The sequence below is a fragment of the Protopterus annectens genome, chromosome 6.part0 (genome assembly GCF_019279795.1).
Source record: "Protopterus annectens isolate FY-2018-M chromosome 6.part0, PAN1.0, whole genome shotgun sequence".
Lineage (NCBI taxonomy): Eukaryota > Metazoa > Chordata > Ceratodontiformes > Protopteridae > Protopterus > Protopterus annectens.
The window spans coordinates 1,353,014,525-1,353,036,039 of record NC_056737.1 but is presented as its reverse complement, the minus strand read 5'-3'; the positions used below and the strand labels follow the sequence as shown (position 1 = coordinate 1,353,036,039).

At 36.7% G+C, this 21,515-nt stretch overlaps 1 protein-coding gene across 2 annotated transcripts in view; it reads left to right on the top strand.

Annotated features, from left to right (window-relative positions):
• The window catches only part of MYLK (myosin light chain kinase), a 2,381,262-nt gene that overhangs the window by 2,276,781 nt on the left and 82,966 nt on the right, over positions 1-21,515 (top strand). The window contains exons 30-31 of one of the 2 annotated variants that reach the window (XM_044074915.1): positions 12,435-12,564; positions 13,424-13,441. In XM_044074915.1, coding sequence (XP_043930850.1) covers positions 12,435-12,564; positions 13,424-13,441 — 148 coding nt within the window. The remainder of the gene's footprint in view (positions 1-12,434; positions 12,565-13,423; positions 13,442-21,515) is intronic. The other variant, XM_044074916.1, reaches the window with a different exon arrangement.

The following is a 21,515-nucleotide window of genomic DNA, read 5'->3' as shown; positions in this document are numbered from 1 at the left end:
CTTTGCATTATAGTTTTCTTCTTGTGCTATGTACTGTGTAGCTCTGAAATACCTCTTCAAATCGGGTAATCCCAATCTGTCCTTTTCTACTGGAAGAATCAATTTATCCCACGTGACTCTTGCCATCTTCCCCTCCCAGATAGTCCTTCAGCTCTTTAATTGCTATTCACAACTTCTCCTCTGGTTGATAAAAATATGCCTGACCTGTGTATAAGACTAATAGGACTAAAAACATTTTAACTGCTTGTATCTTACTATCCATACAACAAAGCTTCCATTTTCTCAGTTTTTGTATTATCTTTTATTTAGCCTTTTCCCACATATCCTTAGCTGCCATACCAGAATTATTTTTAATACATGGTTCCAAATACTTCATTGTATCATGTCCCCATAAATATGGATATTGCTGAACCAATTCGTTTGTGGGTACATAATTTAAAACTATTGCCTTTGTTTTAGTCATTAATTTTGTATCCTGAAAAGATTTGAAACTGTCTCAAAATGTTCCACAACACTGTAATGTCTTTTTCTGGTTTTGTCTCGTATTAGATAATATCATCTGCAAATAGATCCAGCTTTTCTAGACTACCATACCAACTGTATCCTTTTCTGAGTATCTTTCATTACCAGTGGTTCTAAATATAATGCAAATAACGAAGGTGAAAGGGGACACCACTGCCTGGTTCCTCTGCTCAGGCAGAAATTATCATAGAGGGCTCCACCCACTTTAATTTTCACCTCTGATCCCTCATATATCCTCCTAATCAACCTTATAATTTCTTTTTCAGGAAATGCAAATACTTCCATTTCCTTGCTCATAACATCCCAGCTTACTCTGTCAAATGTTTTCGGTGCATCAAGACCCACCAACAACAATGGTATTTTCTTACATTGTGCTTCCCTCTGTATCATCAGTGCTCTGTTAATGTTGTCAAGTGTTTGCCTCCCCTCCTCAATACCACATTCATCCATATCTATCAGTTATGGCATTACTCTTTCCATCTTTGGAAAATAACCACTCAGGTGTAACAAGCCAACATTGTTGAATTCAAAGGTCTGATATCTGACTTTCTGGTAGAGTTATAAAGATCCCAGCTGATACTTAGGAAGTTCAGATCATCAGGGGAAGGGTGATAGAGTGCTTTAAAACAGCTTAGGAAGGCATGACCAAATTTACCAGGGTCCTAGATGTGGGAGAATCCAGCAATGGAGACAACTTGATTTCTGACAGCGGACATGACAGCATTCTCACTCAACATTAACGATAGAGGAAGTGGAAGTAAGGGACTGGGGAGTTTCACTTTGTATTACCATTTTTTTAACTGTGGGTTCAGTTTGTTTTTCCTGATTCAGAGTCTGGTTACTGCAGAGAGAGGGAGAGCATCGGCGGTGTTTTCCATTTCTCTGTGCTTTTACAACTGTGGCGTTAGCATGTTTAATTAAGGTTGGTGCAGAGATTTGCACCACCCCTACTTCCACAAAGGTGCCTATTATGTATTTATGTTACATATTTTTTTAGTTTAGTGGATTTCATTTTAATTAATTTAAGTTTCTTTATTCTTGAACTTAATGGTTGTAGGTTCATTTTCATAGCATAGGGCCTAGCTCATTTTAATGATTAAGGAACTCCAAAATATTTATCAGTATCTGTTCAAATGGCCATCATTAGCTAACTACAGACTATTGTGAAAAAGCACACAAGATTCCTACTGAAAATACATTATCACTAAGTGGCTACTGGATAATAATTCAACTTTCGCACATACCTCTCACCTCCTGCGATATATGCATAATGCTATGATTTATTGATGATCATAAAGCTAGATCTTTTAAAGGGAACAAAAGTTATTAAATAACTCAACAAAGCCTATACAAAGATTCACTAGCATTAGGTATATAAGCTCTAATACATGAATTCCTTCAGTCAAGAAAAATAACAAAATTCACCTATTTCTGAGCCCTTGCTATGATTTTTAAAAGCCAACACTGTGATGTTTTAATGCTCAAAGATTGATAGGATTGCTTATGCATAAGTAATGAACTTCACTTTTGAGGTGTTGCTCCTTGCTTTTGTAGTAAATATTACCTGTCTCACACCTGTATTCTTCACTTGTCAGATAACTTCTGCACATTTCTTGGAGCAAATGACTCCAAGAGCTGCTTGTTTGCCCAGAAAAGGCAACCATGAGAGAATGCCTTGGCTATATAATTTAGCTGTAGGTTAAGTCCCATTCACTTAAGGCTGTCAAAAGACCTCTCAAAATGTTTAAGTTGTACACTGTATTTTTCTGCCATCAGTATTTGTGTTACAATGTAGTTTGAAACACCAGTTACCATGCATAGGCAAAAAGTTAAGAGACTATCCCAATGTAGGTTTGTATTTTCCAGTTTCTAGTAGCTTACTTCTGCAATACCAAGGAATTCACAAACCATCGTAAAGTATTGTTTTTTACACAAAAGACTTTGAGCCCAGTTCAAAAATTGTATTCTTAGTCACAGATGTAGTTGCACTGAAACATAAACTAGGTTAGTAGATGTGATTCATAAAAGGGGGGCAGAGGTCATTGAATATATGTGGTTTGTGGCTCATTAACCTCACCACTGAGTATCTGCAAGCTCCAAAAGCCAATCCTGGAAATGCTGAGCATGAAAAAGACATCTCTAAGGTTTGGCAGTGCAACTGTGATATTCAGCACAGTAATCTTTTTTTTTTTCTTTTTATACAAAATATATACAGACCAAGGGGCTTACAAACTGCCTTTTGCAGATGCGTTCAGCTGTACAATATGCCTTCCTATTTTATAAAGTTCCAACTATTTCATTTAAAGGAAAAAACAGGAATCCACAAAGTTAGCATTCTTTAAATAAACATACATATTAAGTAAGCATCAACATAACATGGCATTCTCTAAAAAGCAGCAAATTAGCTTTCAGTAAACATTAAAAATACTTGTTTTATGTGCCCTTTGCTAGCTTTACTTGATGTGGTTAGCATAGCTTATGTTCATAAGTATAGCAGAAATAGGTAACTTTATCCCAGTAGATATTTACATTGGTTGTAAGTCAATAAACACAGGAAGGAGGTAACGTTAAATACTTTTGAACTGCAGTGTATATGCATAGGTCTACCAAGTCATGTTTTTCCAGAAAACAACATGCTGATCAAATAATAAAATTCACATGCATCCAGAATGGTAACTACAGCAGAGCTAGTAAGAGAGATGGGTAGAAAGGTGCTTGTTGTGACATCTGGAAAGAGGAAGGAGGACAAAGAGACCTAGTGGTGGAATGAAAAAGTACAGGAGAGTATACAGAGAAAGAGGTTGGTGAAGAAGTGAGATTGTCAAAGAGATGAAGAAAGTAGACAAGAGTATAAGGAGATGAGGTGCATGGCAAAGAGAAATGTGGCGAAGGCTAAGGATAAAGCGTATGAAGAGTTGTATAAAAGGTTGGACACTAAGGAGGGAGAAAAGGACCTGTACCAATTGGCTAGACAGAGGGACCGAGCTAGTAAAGATGTGCAGCAGGTAAGGGTGATAAAAGATAATAAGGGAAACATAGTCACAATCAAGGAGAGTGTGTTGAGCAGATGGAAAGAGTACTTTGAGGGGCTGATGAAAGAAGAGAATAAGAGGGAGAGAAGGTTGGATGATGTGCGGATACTGAATCATGAAGTGCAGTGGATTAGCAAGGAGGAAGTAAGGACAGCTATGAAGAGGATGAAGAATGGAAAGGCTGTTGGTCCAGATGACATATCTGTGGAAGCATGGAGATGTTTAGGTGAAATGGCAATGGAGTTTATAACTAGATTGTTTAATGAAATCTTGGAAAGTGAGAGGATGCCTGAGGAATGGAGAAAAAGTGTTTTGGTACCGATTTTTAAGAATAAGGGTGATGTGCAGAGCTGTAGTAACTACAGAGGGATTAAATTGATCAGTCACAGCATGAAGTTATGGGAAAGAGTAGTGGAAGCTAGGTTAAGAAGGGATGTGATGATTAGTGATCAGCAGTATGGTTTCATGCCAGGAAAGAGCACTACAGATGCGATGTTTGCTCTGAGAGTGTTGATGGAGAAGTACAGAGAAGGTCAGAAGGAGTTGCATTGTGTCTTTGTGGATTTAGAGAAAGCATATGACAGGGTGCCTAGAGAGGAGTTGTGGTATTATATGAGGAAGTCGGGAGTGTCAGAGAAGTATGTAAGAGTGGTACAGGATATGTACGAGGGTAGTGTGACAGCGGTGAGGGCTAGGACTATACAAATGTCTAGTATATAACTAATAAGAGAGAACTCTAAAATGAGTGCATATGAAAAAAAAATGATCATCCCCAAAACAACTCTGTTCTGTCTTCCAAACTCCCTGAAGAATGAAACCAACCAAGTAGCACAAAGATAACTACAACCACATTCATTAACAATGCTGGGATTCTCAGATGGTTTGGTTAGTGAACTATGGTGGCTGGATAATTCCCAGATAAAACCTCTTTGCATATAGAAATTTTCTGCAGTAAAAGGTATCCACCTTGATTATCCCTGTAAGAATCACAGACCTGTTATTCAAAGCTGGGTCAGCCATATCCTCACAGAGTATTCAGCCAGTGCCCATCAAGGTTGTAATTGTAATGCCCATAAAAATATTACTGCCTTCATACACTCACGGTTCTCTAACCTGAAAATGGTCCAAATTAATGAAGGGGTAGGGGTGCCACTTTAATGCTTTGAGTTGTACTTATTAGATTGAAGATGCCATGGTACAAGCAGAAGATTTCTACCACCACTGTTCACTTTCCCCAAGTTAGCTTAGGTACTGAATTTTATTGTCAGTATGACAAGCATATGTGTGTCCATGTATGTATAATGTGCGTAAGTTTGTATGTGTGTGTGTTTGTGTGTGTGTGTGTGTGTGTGTGTGTATGTATATATACATATATATATATATATATATACACACACACACACACACACATATATATATATATGTGTGTGTGTGTGTGTGTGTGTGTGTATAGTTCCATATCACATCAAACACCATTTTAGTGAAAAAAGTCAAAAGCAAGAAGCAATGTAAGAAGTGAATTAACTATGTATCAAATAAAAAGGTAATATGCACAAATTCAATAACTGTGAACATAATTGTGTAATTGCATTAAATCAGTACAAAGTTATAAATTTAAAATTATTCACAGCCTCAATTTTAAGAAATCTAAGTGCATAGGAACCCTTGTTTCCCGTTTGCTTTTTTTCCAATCAGCATCTCTCTTCTTAGGTGGAATTAGGTATACGACAGCCAACATAGAACATTTAATATTAGACACTTAGTTCCATTCTTTAACAATCACATTAATAATAAAAGTTAAATCTACAAAACATTTTCTGAGTAAACAGCAAAAAAGCTGATGCCACGTCTATGTAATTCTGCATGCAATGGAACTAGCACCTGGTTAAGTCAGTCACAGTCCAAAACCAAAAAGGGAAAACTCATCTGAAGCCCGTTGTTTTCTGCATGCCTGGTTACAAACTTTCAACATTTACTGTACAGATAGCTCTATTCAAAAAGCTGCAGTAAAGATGAAACAGAAGCAGGAAAACAAAATTTCAGTTGTTCATACATTAAGAGAACATCGCTGGCATCCATCAAAGACAAATTAAGTACTTCAAAGCGACACAGGAGCTATATGAAAGAGGCAGTCTGGACTGATGGGAATGTCATCTCACAGTTTGATTAAAATGAAAAAGCTTTTTGGAATGGCACATGAAACATTACTTTTTATGTTCTTAACAACAGCAAGTTCAGAGCCACATAATACAATGCTGATTAGGAATGGCAGAAAAGACTAATTGTGATGTTCTTACCAGCAGCAAGTTCAAAATCACATAATACAATTGCTGGTGTTGGTACTAAAGATAAATAAGTCTCATATCAGATACAAAAAGAGGCTATAGGCTTGAAGTGGCGTATTTGATATTAGGGAAAGCATTAAATGCACACTTGAACTGAACACAGATGTTGAGAAATCCAAACGTGGTAGAATTAATGACACAACTTCCCGTGACATAAGGTGCTGCCAAGCATCCTGAGTGTAGCATTTGACAGACTAACCATCTCTACTGTAGAGACCACAAACACAGAAACTCCATCTGCACATTTTGTGTGTTACAAATAGAACATCTTTCAAAGGGAACTTGCTAAGAACTAAGCTATTGAGACAGGACAGGACTACAGTCACCTTTAGCAATACTTTATGTACCCTATTAAAGTGCTGCACCACAGCTCTTCTGCGGGGTGTCCAACCTTTTGGCTTGCTGGGGCCGCATTGAGTGAACAGAAATGGTCTTGGGGCCGCATATAAAATATATCATATAGTTAACTCTTTCGTTGCTCTGGTAGACCACAGTCGACCTCCTGGCTGTACTGTAGGTACATTTGAACAATGAATAAATGCCTAATATTTGCTTTAAAATTCTAATTCTCATTCTAATTCTAATTCACTAATCTAACAGTTAACTCTAACATCTTAGTTAATATATATATTTTTTTTTTACAAATAAACAGATATTCACTACAGCACTAGCATTTCTCACTGGGAAAACCATTCCAGCAGTCCAACTACGTAAAATGTCAACATCAGCAGTCCTACAATACGATAATCCACAAAAATAACCCAACAAATTTGCAATAAAGTAAATAATTCACATTACTGACTTAATAAAACAACTCTGAATAAGCTACAAGAGGGTCTCACCCAAACAAATAACTGGTGCAGAAATATGGCCTCAAGTCGTATGGTACTTGGGCACCCAGGTTGATAGAAACCTGGCTTTTGACCACCACGTTGTCTCCGTTGTAAGGAAAGCTTTTTACATGGCCCACTTCATTAGTAAGGGCACCTCATCCGAGGACAAGAAGGTCATAACATCCCTGTATTCTTCCTTTACAAGAGCCATTATTGAGTGCAATGCCCCTTTTGGCATGTGCCTCAGCAAAACACCCTGCCAAAAGAAAGACTACAATCATTTCTGACAAAAAAGGTCAAAGGACTAAGTTCACTTAGTTATCCAAACAGACTAAAAAGCTTCTTGCTTTCCTCTGTCTCTCACTGGCCCCTATAAATGTCATCATTAGCTTGCTTTCCAGGCTAAGAAAGATCCTGCCTTAAGAGACTTCCTCTACCTAAGAAATACTGGTTATACTTAAAAAGTTCACTACAAAGACCACAGCCTTCACTGCAACATAAACAAGCCACTTTTTATGGACAGGTTCTTGACACAAAAACCTTTAACTTCTGTAAAAAGCTCCTCTCATTATCAAACAATGTAGTTCAGCAACACAATGGCTGGATGGATAGCCATAAATGTAGTCTTTGGGTAAGTAGCATAGCCTTCATCAAACTAGATGGAAAATCCACATACTAACCTTTCCCAGCTGGATGGCTAAGATCTAATATTGGTTACGCAAATCTGATAAAAAAGAAACAAAAACTTCTTGAAAACAAAAACAAACGCTCCAAAAGCCACGAGTGTAGAACTGAAACGACTTTAATTCACAATTCCAGAAAAAAGCGTTTTCGCTCCTGTAACAACAGAAGCTTCTTCAGCATATACAAAACAACTGTTCAAGTGATTTAAAAACCTTCATTAGTGACAAGGTATTGATGTCACTTCCTGTAAATGCATGCAGAATGCACTTAACTAGCATGAAATACATAATTTAAAATAGTAAGATCAAAATCAAATGTGTATAAAGTGTTACTATAAGTGTAAAAAAGGCAAGTAATCATACACACATATTCACAACAACCCTCCTCATATAAAAATAATAAATAACCAGTGTCGAAAATCAAGACAATGGTAAAAGTCTGTATTCCCAGTAACATAACCTCCTTAAGTAAAATAAATCGGGATAACTTTACAACAAAACTAAAAATAAAAATGAGGGTAAAAATCAAGAAACCCTTTAAGAAGGGAGTACAAAAAGTTCTATAAGAACTATTATAATCCTGCCTCCCTAATTTTTCAGAAGGAACAAACGGGAAATAGAATGAAATAGAATGACATAAAATAACATAAAATGAGGTAAAAATAAGCCAATCTGATTACCTGAGGTAACTTCTATACTTCAACATGCATGCGATATTACAATTATCGTTGAGCCCCGGGTAAGCAAATGCATCTAGTTGAAGTTGCCACTCTAACTCACGGGATTCTAGAATTAAGGTTTGTGGGCCCCCCCTAATACCACACTTGATAGTGTCTATGCCCATAAATTGAAAACTGTGGCCACTGTTGTTTAAGATGTGTTTCGAGAGGGCGTTATCGCTCTTCTTATTCTTAATCGCATATATGTGTTGGTAAATACGGTCGCGAAAACGCCTATCCATTTTACCTACATAAAATGCGTTACAGCAGTCACATAGGGCTAGGTAGACTAGTTACTCAAATCTTGTTGCCCAAGAAGAGGGGCATGTTTAACTAAGAATTCCATTTGCAAAATTATATTCAGTATACATATTAAATCTCTCTCTCTGTTACACACACACACACACACACACACACACACACACACACACACACACACACACACACACACACACAAAAAGCCCCTACTTGTAAAATAGGCAACCTCAGTAATCACATGACACCCACTCACAGAATGAAATTGTCTGGAAGTCAAAATATCATAATAGAGATGGATTTATCCATGTAATTTCCCACCACCAAAAGGACCATCAATAAATCAACAAACAACTGCTTGGCAAAAAGTAAATCAACAAGAAAACCATAAACTATCATGTTACATACTGGTGTAAACATATAACTTGTGTCAATCCTCAGGTTAATCCATACCAAAAGATTGTTTCAGAGCTTCAGCTATGTACAAACAGCTTTCTCCTAAAAACTTTACTCATTGATATTTGCCTTGCTGTAATTATAACTGTAAAAAAAATGTTTTTAAGTTTATTCTGTACCTCAATGATTCTCACTGTTGCGAGATGTAATCTCTGCCATATTGTATGAGTACTACATCCATAATTTGCTGTCTCTCTCTCTCATGTATTGTATTATATTGTTTTGTGTTATTTTTGGAGCTTTTCTCCCCGGGCCTCCGCTGAAAATGGACCTGTGTCCAGTCGGACTTTCCCGGTAAACAAATGTAAAATAAAATAAAATAAATAAAAATAAACTTCCCTCCAATCTAAAGCCATTTGACATTCAGACATTTTAATTTGTGCAGAAGTTACTCACAGATTGACAGTTTACTGATCTGTAATGCTGACCTTCGCTTTTGAAAAAAAACAAATTCCCAGACTTTGTCAATAGCTCAAAGTGTAGAGAGGATTATTTATTTATTATATATTTATTTATTTTTGGAAAACATCTTTAAAACTGTTAAACTGATTACACACCCAGAAACACAGAAGTTATTGTGATTATGTAAACCACAGACTGCTCCAAGAAATCAAAGTCACATTAGCACTCTATGCTTATGTCCAAACAGATGAATCATACCTGTCAATTCCAAAAGAAGTAAAGTAGCTTAATAAGAAGGTTATTTGCAAGGTTACATGGCAGTTTATATTGGAAATAAGCAGAGATATTAAAAAGGCTCTGTTTTTCATAATTATGCCGAAAAGTCTTCCAAGGTAAATACAACTTCTGATTTAGTATGGAACCATACCTCTCAACCTTAGAGCAAGAAATCTGGACAAAGCGAAAAATAAAAGTGGGACACAGGCCCAAAAATAGTTATGCATCACAGACACCATTGAAACAACTGTAGCTGCAAACATTATACATCACTTATAGTCTTTCTATCCCATCATTGTCAGTTAAGCATTATATGGCTCATTCAGTCCTGCCTTCTTTTGCATCAAAGAAAACCATGCATTGAAATGACAAATGCATTAAAAATAATAAATAAAACACATTGCATCAACATCCTGCAACTTCCTACCTGCAAGCAACCACAGAGCTTTCACTGAAACTAGGGATACTTGTTGCCCCAGAATGAAAGCTCTCCCTAATTAAGTCTAATGGTATACAATCTACCAGTATCTGGACTACCTGAAATAAATTAAATTATGGCCTGTAAATTGAAAGTATACTTTGTTTAATTAAGCTATATTTCTAAGCCCACTTACTATATTTTTTTCAGTAACATCCCAATATCCATTTCCAGGTCACTTTACAAGACATTGGCAGTGGTAGACTTGGCATCCTTCAGAACCCCACAGGCCCACACTAATACATTGTCCATTAAATGTAAGTATCCATCCACTGTAAATGGCAAGAAGCTATGTCTTAAAAAATCTACTTCTGGCATGCGTACCCAAGTATTAGGTTTTGAAACAAAGAAACATATTCTCCACAGTCCGTAAGTGTCTGTCTTTAATAATCATCTACTGTTGCAGCACTCCCAACACATAAGCACTCACATACACACTAAAATCCCCAACATTTAAAAAATGACATTGTGCCCACTTGATTTGCCAGTATTGATGATCCGCCAAAGCTATGCTTACTGTTGTCCAATCTACCACTGCTTAGAACCCACCAATGAAAAAACAGTACTAGGTGCTTTTTTGTTTGTCTGAAAAAACAATACAACTTTTTATGCTACAGTCCCACATAGTCAGTCCACTACTGACTCATTAACCCTAGGCTGCTGTCTCATTCTTACTCCCTGGAACTGCATTACCTTGGATGACTACTTTTATTTCCTAAGCAAAAGACACGAATTGGAAGATGAGGCAAAAATCCAGACATTCTTTGAAAATCCATACAGTTAAGAGGTATGAGTTCATGTTCAATACAACACTCTCCCTGTCAGTAAAAGCCACAATTTAATGAAAGTGTACTCTTAATGTATGATATATTTGTGAGCTAACTTGTTTGTGTTCAGTAGGTAGACTGATCATTGTTAGCCTCTTTGTGCATGCGTCTCTCTCAGTCATGCACACATACACACACACGCACTCTTCTTCTACTTTCACGCACACAATTCTGCTTTCATGCATGCACTCACTCACTCCATACTTACCTATTAACACATGTAATTGCTGTCCATTTCAAAGGCAACAGCGGCAAATCCATACATGAGTCCCTCTTCAGCGAGAACACACACACACACACACACACACACTGATTGTTCAGTGCAAAATAATGGCATAAACACACTGACCCTTTTTTGGCTCAAAAACAAGACTAGAAGGGTGCTTTGGCGCATACGCACACCGACATTAGCATTACAGGTCACGGGAACGAAAAACACAAAAAAAAAGTGTTTTGGGGCATGTGTGCATCGATGTTGCAGTTAGAGGTTGAGGGCCGCATGGAAGAGCTCTGAGGGCCGCAGGTTGGACACATCTAGCAGTGCGGTAGCGGATTCCTGAGAAATTCCATCATTAACTTGCTCCACGTCATAGCAAGTCATATCTCCGAAAACTTGTATGCACTCTCTAATGGCACAACTTGTACTTTTTCAACTTCTTCAAGGTAAAGGGGGTGGACATTTGTTCTGACCTAAGCTAGCTCCTCTGTACTAGAACAGGTAATGGAAACAGCTCTTTACTTTCATTTTTCATCTCAGTAAGTTTATATTTACAAGCATAGTACTGTTTATCATTCACTTTTTCCACAGTAACCAGATAACCATCTGTGACAAGTACTGGATGATTTCACTGGTTATGCGGAGTCTGATACACACTTCCAGCTACAGCAGGACAGAAGGTTCCTAGCTCCTCCTCTTTCAGCACTTCCTGGTTTATGGCCATTATGCTGCAACTATACAACACACCGTATCTACCCAGGTTTAAATAGATAAGCTCTCTGAGCATTATACACCAGACTACATTAAAGCAAGCACTAGTTTAGATGTTTTTAAGAACAGTCTGGTCACTTATTATGGAAACAACTGTTTTTGGTATATTGGTTTGTATGTATGTATGTATGTATGTATATTACACACGATGCATAAATGTGTGAGGACAAAAGTCTCCCAAACCCTCTAATGTATTAATATTAACTCTTAAATTACAAATATTGAAAACAAATGAACTTATGTAGTATAATACAGAGTGACAATAAATATTTTGATTATTCCAGTATGCTGCTAAATAGACTTTCAGTGAAATGGACTATACCTAATGAAGTTTTAATGACACGAGTTTTAGTCACATATATTCAAAGGTATTCATAGAAGACTTGATTATAGGGTAGTTATCTTCAATATTCAGTAGCTATATAAGAATTTTGTTTTCTTTTGATAACAATGTAAGTTATATCATCAAAGCACCCTTTCCAGCTGTTCAACATAGTGGAAGGTGTGGAGCACCATAAAAGGACACAGCTTACTACAGTGAAGGACAGCAGAATGCAGTGGTGGTGATTTGAAACATGGGCTGCAGTACACACTTTTGAGTATTTTTTTCTTTTGCAGAAAACGGGAAATGCTGTAAGGGCAATAGGAAGGCTGTCTTCACTGGCTATGATATCTGGGTTGAGTGGCAGGAAGTCATCTGGAAGCTCACCTACCAGTCCATTAAATGCTGATAAGCCTGAAACAGAAGGTAACATTAATGCATACTTTTTCATTTGAAAAGTACTGTGTGGCTGGCTAACTTTGTAGACTTTGCTATTTCAGCTGCAAAGCAGTATGTGAAACTAGGCCAAATGATTAGATTATAATATGGAAATAAACAGTACAGTGCCCTCTCCCCCCTCCATTTTTTAAGCTGTAAACATTTTTCAGAAGTATTGGGATAGGCATCAGAGATATTATACATATTAATACAGTACAAAAGATTTTAGACTGTTATATTTCAAATTATTTTGTATGGAGTTTACTTAACTGCATATAAGGCACGTTTTTCGGGATTTTACAGGCATACAGAGCAGTAATTTACTGAAATCGCTAGTTTGTGTATTATGTCATTATACAGAACTGGCAATTTTATACATGTTCTGCAGGAGGCTGTTTAGTCTGTCATTCTTTACATAGTCAATCTTTGAGTCAGGTGGTACGTTTCATGGCATATTTGATTCATCGGAACTATGTGATTTACTGAAATTCATTACAGTTGGGGTAAGGAGGTTTGCATTCTTCTCCAGTGTTGTGCAATCTGAGAGTTAATATATTTAGAGATGTGGGGGTGGGGGGCGTGCAACAGGGCTTGCCTCCCTGCAAAAAACTGATTTTGTGTTTTACTTGTTTTTAAATAGATTGGTAATTGTGTGTATCTGTGTCAGTGCATGTATGTGTGCACGCACGAGCGTGCTCATATACCCACTCATTTTGAAAGTAAGTATGTTTTGTTTTACCCCAGTATTGTGTAATCTCAGAGTAAGCAAATATAAAAATGATGTGAAATCTGCCCTCATGTAAAAAAAGCTTGATACTTTTTTGTTTTTTAATTTGTATTTTGATAGACCAAGACTTGATGGAAGGTAAGCGATGCATTGGATCTTAAAGTTTCATCAATGATCCAGTATACACCCATTCTGTATGTCTGTCATTTGATATATGAGACAAGGCTCATCATTGGTACTTGCTGTTAAGTATTGCCTTGTTACATTATTGATATTTGATGCTAAATATGGAAAAAGTGGATGAAGAAATTTTGTTTTTTAGTCTGTGACCCATCAGTAATTGTGAAGGTTCCAGGACAACACCTTTGCAGTGAAGTGTTTCTTTATTCCAACAAAGCAATGTGATACTCATTGTTTCTGCTTTTTGATTTCTTGAGTATGTGCTTCATTTTATGTGCAGTATTTCTATATTTAACTTTAGAATCTGCCTAGTGTTTATACAGCACTTTGCTCCCACTGTCTTGTCAATCCTCAGCTCCCTCCTACCCAGTTAAGAATTATTTTCCCAATCACCAGGGCAGGAGTTGGCCAGGAGGGGCCCTCATCTAAACATCCATTGAGGTAGTTCACAGTTTTCTGTTTTCTCCCTGTCCCCTGACTGGCATGCATCCAGCTGTGCAATGGGAAGGTGCATGCAATAGTCTGTGTATGAAGGACATCCCCTCACTTCTGCAAGGGCCATTCCCTGAAAGCAGTCCTGGCTCTCCCCTTGCAGCACAAGCAGTGGTATCTGTGGTTTTCAGCAGGGAGATCACACTCTTCACTATGCACCAGAGTGTATGTAAACTTCTGTCACCCCCCCCCCAAGAAAGATGAGTGGGTCATACGCTTTCATTCCTCCCCCTCCCTGCCTGGCTCCTAGAGTGCCAGAGTCACTACTTGAGCGTTGCTAATTTTTTTAAGTGATGCAAGTTTCATTTTTTTCATCGTAATGTGATCCAGTTAACATTTCATCTGTAATCAGCCATATAGTGAGCCCAGGCAGTGAATGAGTCAAGGATAAAGGAATGAGGAATTATGAAGTAATGCTTCCTTCTTTCAGGTAAAGGGAGTGATGATGTTGTGGGGGTGCACCTTGGTCACCAACTCTACTGAGGAGACCAAAAGGTGTTGCAGGAGTTGTAAATGGTTTGGAAATAGAAGAGCACTTAACCACATAGGCATAAGTGGCTGTGTCATGATGCTATTGCATGCCCATTTGCCAAACAGTCTCAGCTTACTAGTGGTCTGTAGTGCCTACAGTCAAAAAGCTTGTGTCAGTGTGATTAATCTGTGGCCAGAAAGGTTTTCATCTCGTCTGTCTCCTCACCACTCTTAACGTCTCCCCTTTCCACCAGTATGGTGAACCATCCCATCTTGTAAAGTGGTACAGACATCAGACAGTACAGACTAAACAGCAGCTTGTGGCCAGATTACAAAAGGATACTAAAAATAAAAGAATAGAAATTGGCATATATGTAGTATATGACATCTTGATAATGGAAAAAATGTGCACCCTTGCTGGACCAATTTTTTCATGCAACACAGAGTACAGTGCAGGACTACTTCTTCTATCTGTGTTGATATGCCTGGCCACTCTTTGCACATATTACTCACAAATGCAGCCTTTTTTTCCTCCAGCTGATTCAGAACAATTTGCTTGCCTACCTTGAACAAAATACCTCATTCAATGAAAAGTTGAATGAAAATATGAAGAGAAAAAAATGGCTGGAAAGAATCATGCAGCTGTTCAGTAAAAAGCAGCTCAAGCTTCAGCTTTGGTACAGGAGATGACTTTGAGTAATTTAGAGGAAAAAAATAAATCAGATGTACTCAGAGGTAATTAAAATAAATGAAACATTGAAGGAGTATATCAACTCAGTTAGTGAAAGGCTGGAAAATAGAAGAAGCTTTAACTAGCTATTCAGATGAACTGATAAAACAGCAAAAATCAGAGGCTGAAATGAAGAACAGGCTGACTGAGTATAAGACTTCTCAGGGGAGCTCTTTGACAAAATGGAAGAGTTAGAAGACAGTGTGTGCAGAGAAAAACCTGAGACTTTGTTCTACCAGAAAAACTGGAAGGAACAAACTGTATTTCTTTTTATGAAAGCACAAATAAGCAGTGTATGCGACAAACCTGGTGTTAGTAAAGATGTAGCCATAACAACAGAAAGAGTTGATCCTGACAAAACTGCTAGAAGAGAAAAGTATTAAAAATAGGAGACAACAGTGTGATTGTGGAAATGATTATTCACTGTACACCAGCAGAAGAGAAGCAAATTTATCCCCATTAATCAAGAAATGTCACAAGGCAGGTGTGAGATTCAAGCTGCTGTACCCAGCTGTCATCAGAATGTTTTGTTCCTGGAGTATTAAAGACATTTTGACACAGAACAGGCTAAGGAGGAAATACAACAGTTTATCTAACAAAAAAGTGTGCAAAAAGGGAACTTCTGACAATAAAGTTCATAGACAGAATTTGTCAGTCACACCTTTTCCAATGTTCCAAAGAAAACTGCTTGACATACTGAAAAAACACAGGAATTGACTAGAAGAATCATGAGTACCTTGGACTTGAACCAGAGTCTGGTGTCGTGAGATGGAGCTGAACAGGAAGAAGACCAGCAAAACTGAAATTCATGAATAAATGTGAGATTATAGTGCATCAATCACATTTGTGAAATATGGCTTTGTAAGAAAAAGTTGCTGAGAAAGATTGTACTTTAGTTGAGTTTGTTAAACTTGTGGGTAGAGTGTAAAGCATATACCCCACTTTGACATTGTTTAGAAGGACACTAAAAGGAAAAAAGTAGCTGTAAGTAAACCAATTTTTTGTTATTAATGCTATTTGTATAATACATTTCACAATATAAACTGTGTTACATAGTAAAGCAGTTTTGTGTAGTCTGTAGTCAGGGGTATTTTAAATGTGGGGGTGCAGAGTGTCTTTTAAGTGATTGTTGTATGTAATAAGTATATTAAAGTAAACAAGTACTATTTTAGTTGAAAGAAGTAATAGGCTTTACTTTTTAATAATAGAAGAAAGGCTAGGAAAAACATGTTTAAGTTAATATGCTGTGATCTAGTGCTGCTGGGTTGGGTCTGGGGTGTAAAAGTGCACTGATTATATGTAGAGTTGAGATTTTTTCTCTTATTTTTGAAAAGGTGAATGTCTGAATTAATGCCCTCAGCTTAGTCTATAAACAAGTGTTTTATAAGCAATTAGGCTTGAGAAATAAAAGACAAAATGCTGAAAGCCGTGAGAAGTACTGAGTTTCTTGCATATGCAATGATATTAGCTTGCTTTTCCCCATTAGCAAATGTCCAGTAAGAGCCAAGAAATCTGCAGCTAAAAGCAGTTGTGCATTCTGTTCTTTGCTGAGTGAAATTGGCCAAGTTTCCTAAATGCATCTGCAGAGTTGTCAGCTGTTTTTTCTGTCATTGCTGACTATGTTTCCATGGAGATGAACTGTCTGCAGGTGCAAGCACCTAATCTTGAGAGTTCTGAGCATTATTGAAAGTGAATAAGAGATAGCAGCTTCCCTAGCAGCCTTAATACTTTAGTGCATTAATAAAACGGTGTATAATTTGGTTCTATGTAAAGCTAGCCAGTGCAGATTTTCTTAGTACTAAAAGTTAATGTTTTCTAAAAGCATACAAGCTGTTTTCACATCTGGGAGGGGAATAGGGATTAGAAAAGAACAGACACCAATCAGTGTAAGTAAAAGGCTGTAACATGTCCTGTAGCATAAATAACCTTAATTTTAGGTTGACTAATGTATGTGGGTGCAGTTGTTGATTGGGACAGTTGTTCCTATCTAGAAGGTTAAACTTCATTTTTTGAAGATGCACAAAATGTTGTGTGTTTGTTTTGTGTTAATGGTTTATGGAGTGTTCTGAAAAGGATTTAGTTTTTGTTTAGTGGTTTTCATTTAAACAAAAGTCTTAAAAAATGTGACATAGGTTCAAATTGAGATGACAAGAAACAACTGTATAAAATAGCCTGCCAAACAGTGTGTGCATGTAACACAAAAGTTGGGAACACACACACACAAAAAAACTGTCATATATAATAGGTGGGAGCAATAACTTCTTATAATGGCTACAGTATCCAAATTGTCTTGGAAAAGAGATGGATTTACAGGTTCAGACAAAAAAGGAGAGTATTGAATTATATTAAGAAATGTAGAGTACAAATAGTAGTGCTGAAAGAGATAAATTTGGAAAGAAATGAGCATGTACATTTGATAAAGAAAGCATTTCAGGATAAAGTTTCAGCAGAAGGGCAGGGACAAATGAATAGGAGACTAATTATAGTGATAGAAGATGGGGAAAAAAGAAAATGGTAGATTTGTGGTAGTATGAAGTTACACATTCAATAACTATTTCAGATCATGCACTAATAAAACTAAGACAAAAATGCAGGGTAATGAAGTTAAACCAAGACCTACCTCTTATTAGGGAATGCAAAAATGTCTTCAGATGTTATAACTAGTGAGTGGGATAAAATGAAAATAGAGTTTAAAAATAGGATAGAAATAAAAGAGAAAGAGATATGGTTAAGAACTAATACGAATTATTTAGAGGGACTGACAAAGTACTGCAGAATAAGGGGAATTTCAGAGAACAAGAAGAGGTGCAACCACAGAGTGCTAAACAGAACAAAAGAGAGTATCTGGATAATATGCATGAGTTTAGAAAGATTGATGTTAAGCAAGTGTTTGGGATAATAACCCCAGAGTATAAAAACTTTTAGCACAATGACTTAGGGAACAGAAAGTGGAAAGGGTTAATTCCAAACATAGGGCACCTATAACAAGAAAAATCACCAGAGATCTTGTAAAGTTATTAGAGATATTTTGGAAATGTTATGAACATTTGTATAAAGCAGAGAAATGTGGAAATCAAAAAGCGCACAAATGGAAATATTTATGGAAGATTTAAGTATGCCAAAGTTAGAGGTACATTTGTCTCAATTAACACTTAATATAGGAAGCAATTAGATAAAACAGTGATTTATAATCAATCTTCAGAGAAGTCTCTGCAAACAAATGGTATTCCTGTGGAAGTTTGGAGATTAGGGGGGAAGAAGGTGATAAATATCTGGAAGGTTTTGTTTAACAGTATTTTAAAAGGAGGGAAAGCACCAGTATCTTGGAAGAAAGCCGTGGTGACTGTAATACTTAAAGATAGTAAAGGTCCGTCAGACCCAGCTTCATATAAACCCATTGCAGTTTTAAACCACAAGTATAAAGTGTTTGTCTATACTAGCTAAAAGAATGGCAAAGGTGTTGATAGATATGGATCAATGTGGTTTTGTAGAGGGTAGGCAAACATTTGATAACATTAATAGAACAGTAACAATCCAGAGAGAAGCAGAATGTAAAAAAAAATACTTCTGTTGTTGGTGGGTCTTAATGTACAGAAAGCATTTGACAGAGTAATTAGGGATTTTATGAGTAATGTAAACATTTTCATTCCCTGATTTGATAATAGGGTTAATTAGGAGGATATATGAAGGATCGGAGGCAAGAACTGAAGTGAGAGGGTTCCTGTCTGATACATTGTGTCTGAACAGAAGACTCAGGTAGGGTTGTACCCTTTCCCCTTTGTTATTTGCTTTATATTTACAGCCATTGGCAAAGGAAATAAGGGACTCAGAAATTCAAGAATATAATTAGTATGGCAATCAAAGGTTAGCTTTATTTGCAGTTAATATTATTTTGTACATGATAAATCCATAAAAGGACATCTCTGCATTGTGGAACATTTTGAGACAGTTTCAGGTCTTTTCGAGATATAAAATAAATGTAGATAAAAACAATGCTATAGTCATAAATTATGTTTCCACGCATGAATTGGTTCAGCAATACCCATATTTATAAGTACACAATAAGATGAAGTATTTAGTAGTGTGGATTAAAAAGGCTTCTGTTTTGGCAGCTAAGAGTATGTGGGAAGAGACTAAAAGGATAATACAAAAACTCAGAAACTGGAATCTCTTGTTTATGAATACAAATAGTAATATACAAGCAGTGAAAATATTTGTAGTCCCTTAAGTTTTATATACAGGTCAGGCATATGTTTATCAACCAGAGGAAAAGTTGTGAACAGTAATTAATAAAGAGTTGAAGAATTTATCTAGGAGGGGAGGAGAGCAAGAGTTAAGGGGGATAAGCTGATGCTTTCAAAAGAACAAGATGTTTTAGGATTACCTGATTTGAAATTATATTTTAGAGCTACACAGCTAAGGCTTATGTACCTAACACAAGAAGAAGGTTACAGTTCAAAGTGTAAATGGATTATGATGAAGCTTGGGGGGTATTGAAGAAATAAGGAGAGAGAGAGTGATTTGGGATGGAGATCCTTAAGGAGAATAATAGCCGTACAGAATATTATATTTGTAAAGTAGTAGAAAGTATTCTATGAACTAAGCCAGCACAAGAATGGAGATCGGTTTTGTTGATAAGGATGACTGGAAGTGGCAGTATAGAGAATAAGCAAGAGGGGGCTGGAATTTACTGGAGAAAACTGACAAGCAAACCAAGGTAATGGCAGAAAGTAACTAGAGAAAGAAAAGTAACAGAATGGGATGAAACCAAGAAAACATTTGGACTGCAGGTTAGAGATGACCTTCACTACCAGGGATTGTTATCAGAGAGTAGGAAAAGAGAAAGAGAGAGGGGAATCCTAAGTGAAAGTCCTGCTATGGTATAGATTGTTTTGTTGAATCTAGAACAGAATCTGATTTTATAAAAGGTATAATTAGAAGGACATGTAAGATATTGCATGATAACTGTAAGAATTAATCAGAGGAGGTTAGAAAAGATTGGGAAGAGATTGGATAAGCAATTTACATGGAAACAATGGGAGGACATATGTATGGCTCCCTAGTATGCAACAAAACCCAGAAGGCTTATTATTTTTGTTTGGAAGTATTTGTGCACATATGTTTATACCACAAGCAGATTTTAAGGAATTTTTCCTCAGGGAGATAGCAGATGTTGGGGGTGTGGTGGAGAAGATAGAGGTAACTGGGTTCATATATTTCGGAAGTGTAATGAGTTGGCAGAATTTAAAAATTCCCTTCAGGGTCCTCTTTCAGAAATACTGGGTGAGCAAATGGGTGTCACTAAGGAAATGATTTTTTGAGCTGGAACACAGGGTCTGAATTCCATAGATATAGTAAGGCCTTGTTAAGTTTAATTCTAGTGGCTGCCAAAAAACAGTTACTAGTAAATGGAAATCAAAGTCTAAACCAGGTGTACTTGAAGAATTCTATTCTGTATTGTAACAATGATAAAAGAACTGGAAGTGGGGCCTTTAGGAAAGGGAAGGAGCAAAGTGCATAGAAATAAATGGAAATTATGGGTATAATACCTGCAGAATATTGTTCAGGAGGAGAAGAGATGTTTAAGTGAAGGTAGGAATTGAGCTATTTATATATTTTTGGACTGGTTATGGTTATAAAAAAAGGACATATGTGATGTGTAATGTATGTAACTGGAAGCAGGTTAATATGGGTTTTTCTTTTATATTAATGTATGTTTGCCTATGCCTTGAGTGATAATCTAATAGAAGTGTTTAAAAGTGTTTTAATGTAGATGCTTTGGTAACCAACTACTTAAGTAGTTCAAAACTGCTTTCATCCTCCTCTCTCCAGTGCAGTGACACATCTTGTTCCAGTAATTTCCTCAGGGGAAACAATTACCTTACCGAAAAGGAGGATAAATTCTGAAAGATAAAGCAAAACGCCCAGAAGTCTCATATGTTTTTTTTTTCTCTAGTACACACATCCCGCTAGGTTCAATCCAAGAAACCATTGTATTTACCTAGTCCTTAGGTTTATTCTGTTTTTTAATCACACCTGGGTTGTGTATTCAATGCAGTTCCTGTTGGGACTCTCCTTGGAGCAAGCACAACTGATGATATCATAGAATTAAACAAAATATGATGAAGCTTAAACATTATATATATATATATATATATATACATATATATATATATATAGAGAGAGAGAGAGAGAGAAAGAAAGACTGGAGAGATGATGAATAGAGCAAGAAAAGGAGATTAGTATTTCTGGAAAAGAATTCATCCTCACGTCTTGAAGAACATTCATGTAGTAGATCCTGTTTTCAAAAACATCTCACCAAGATGACACTGATATATA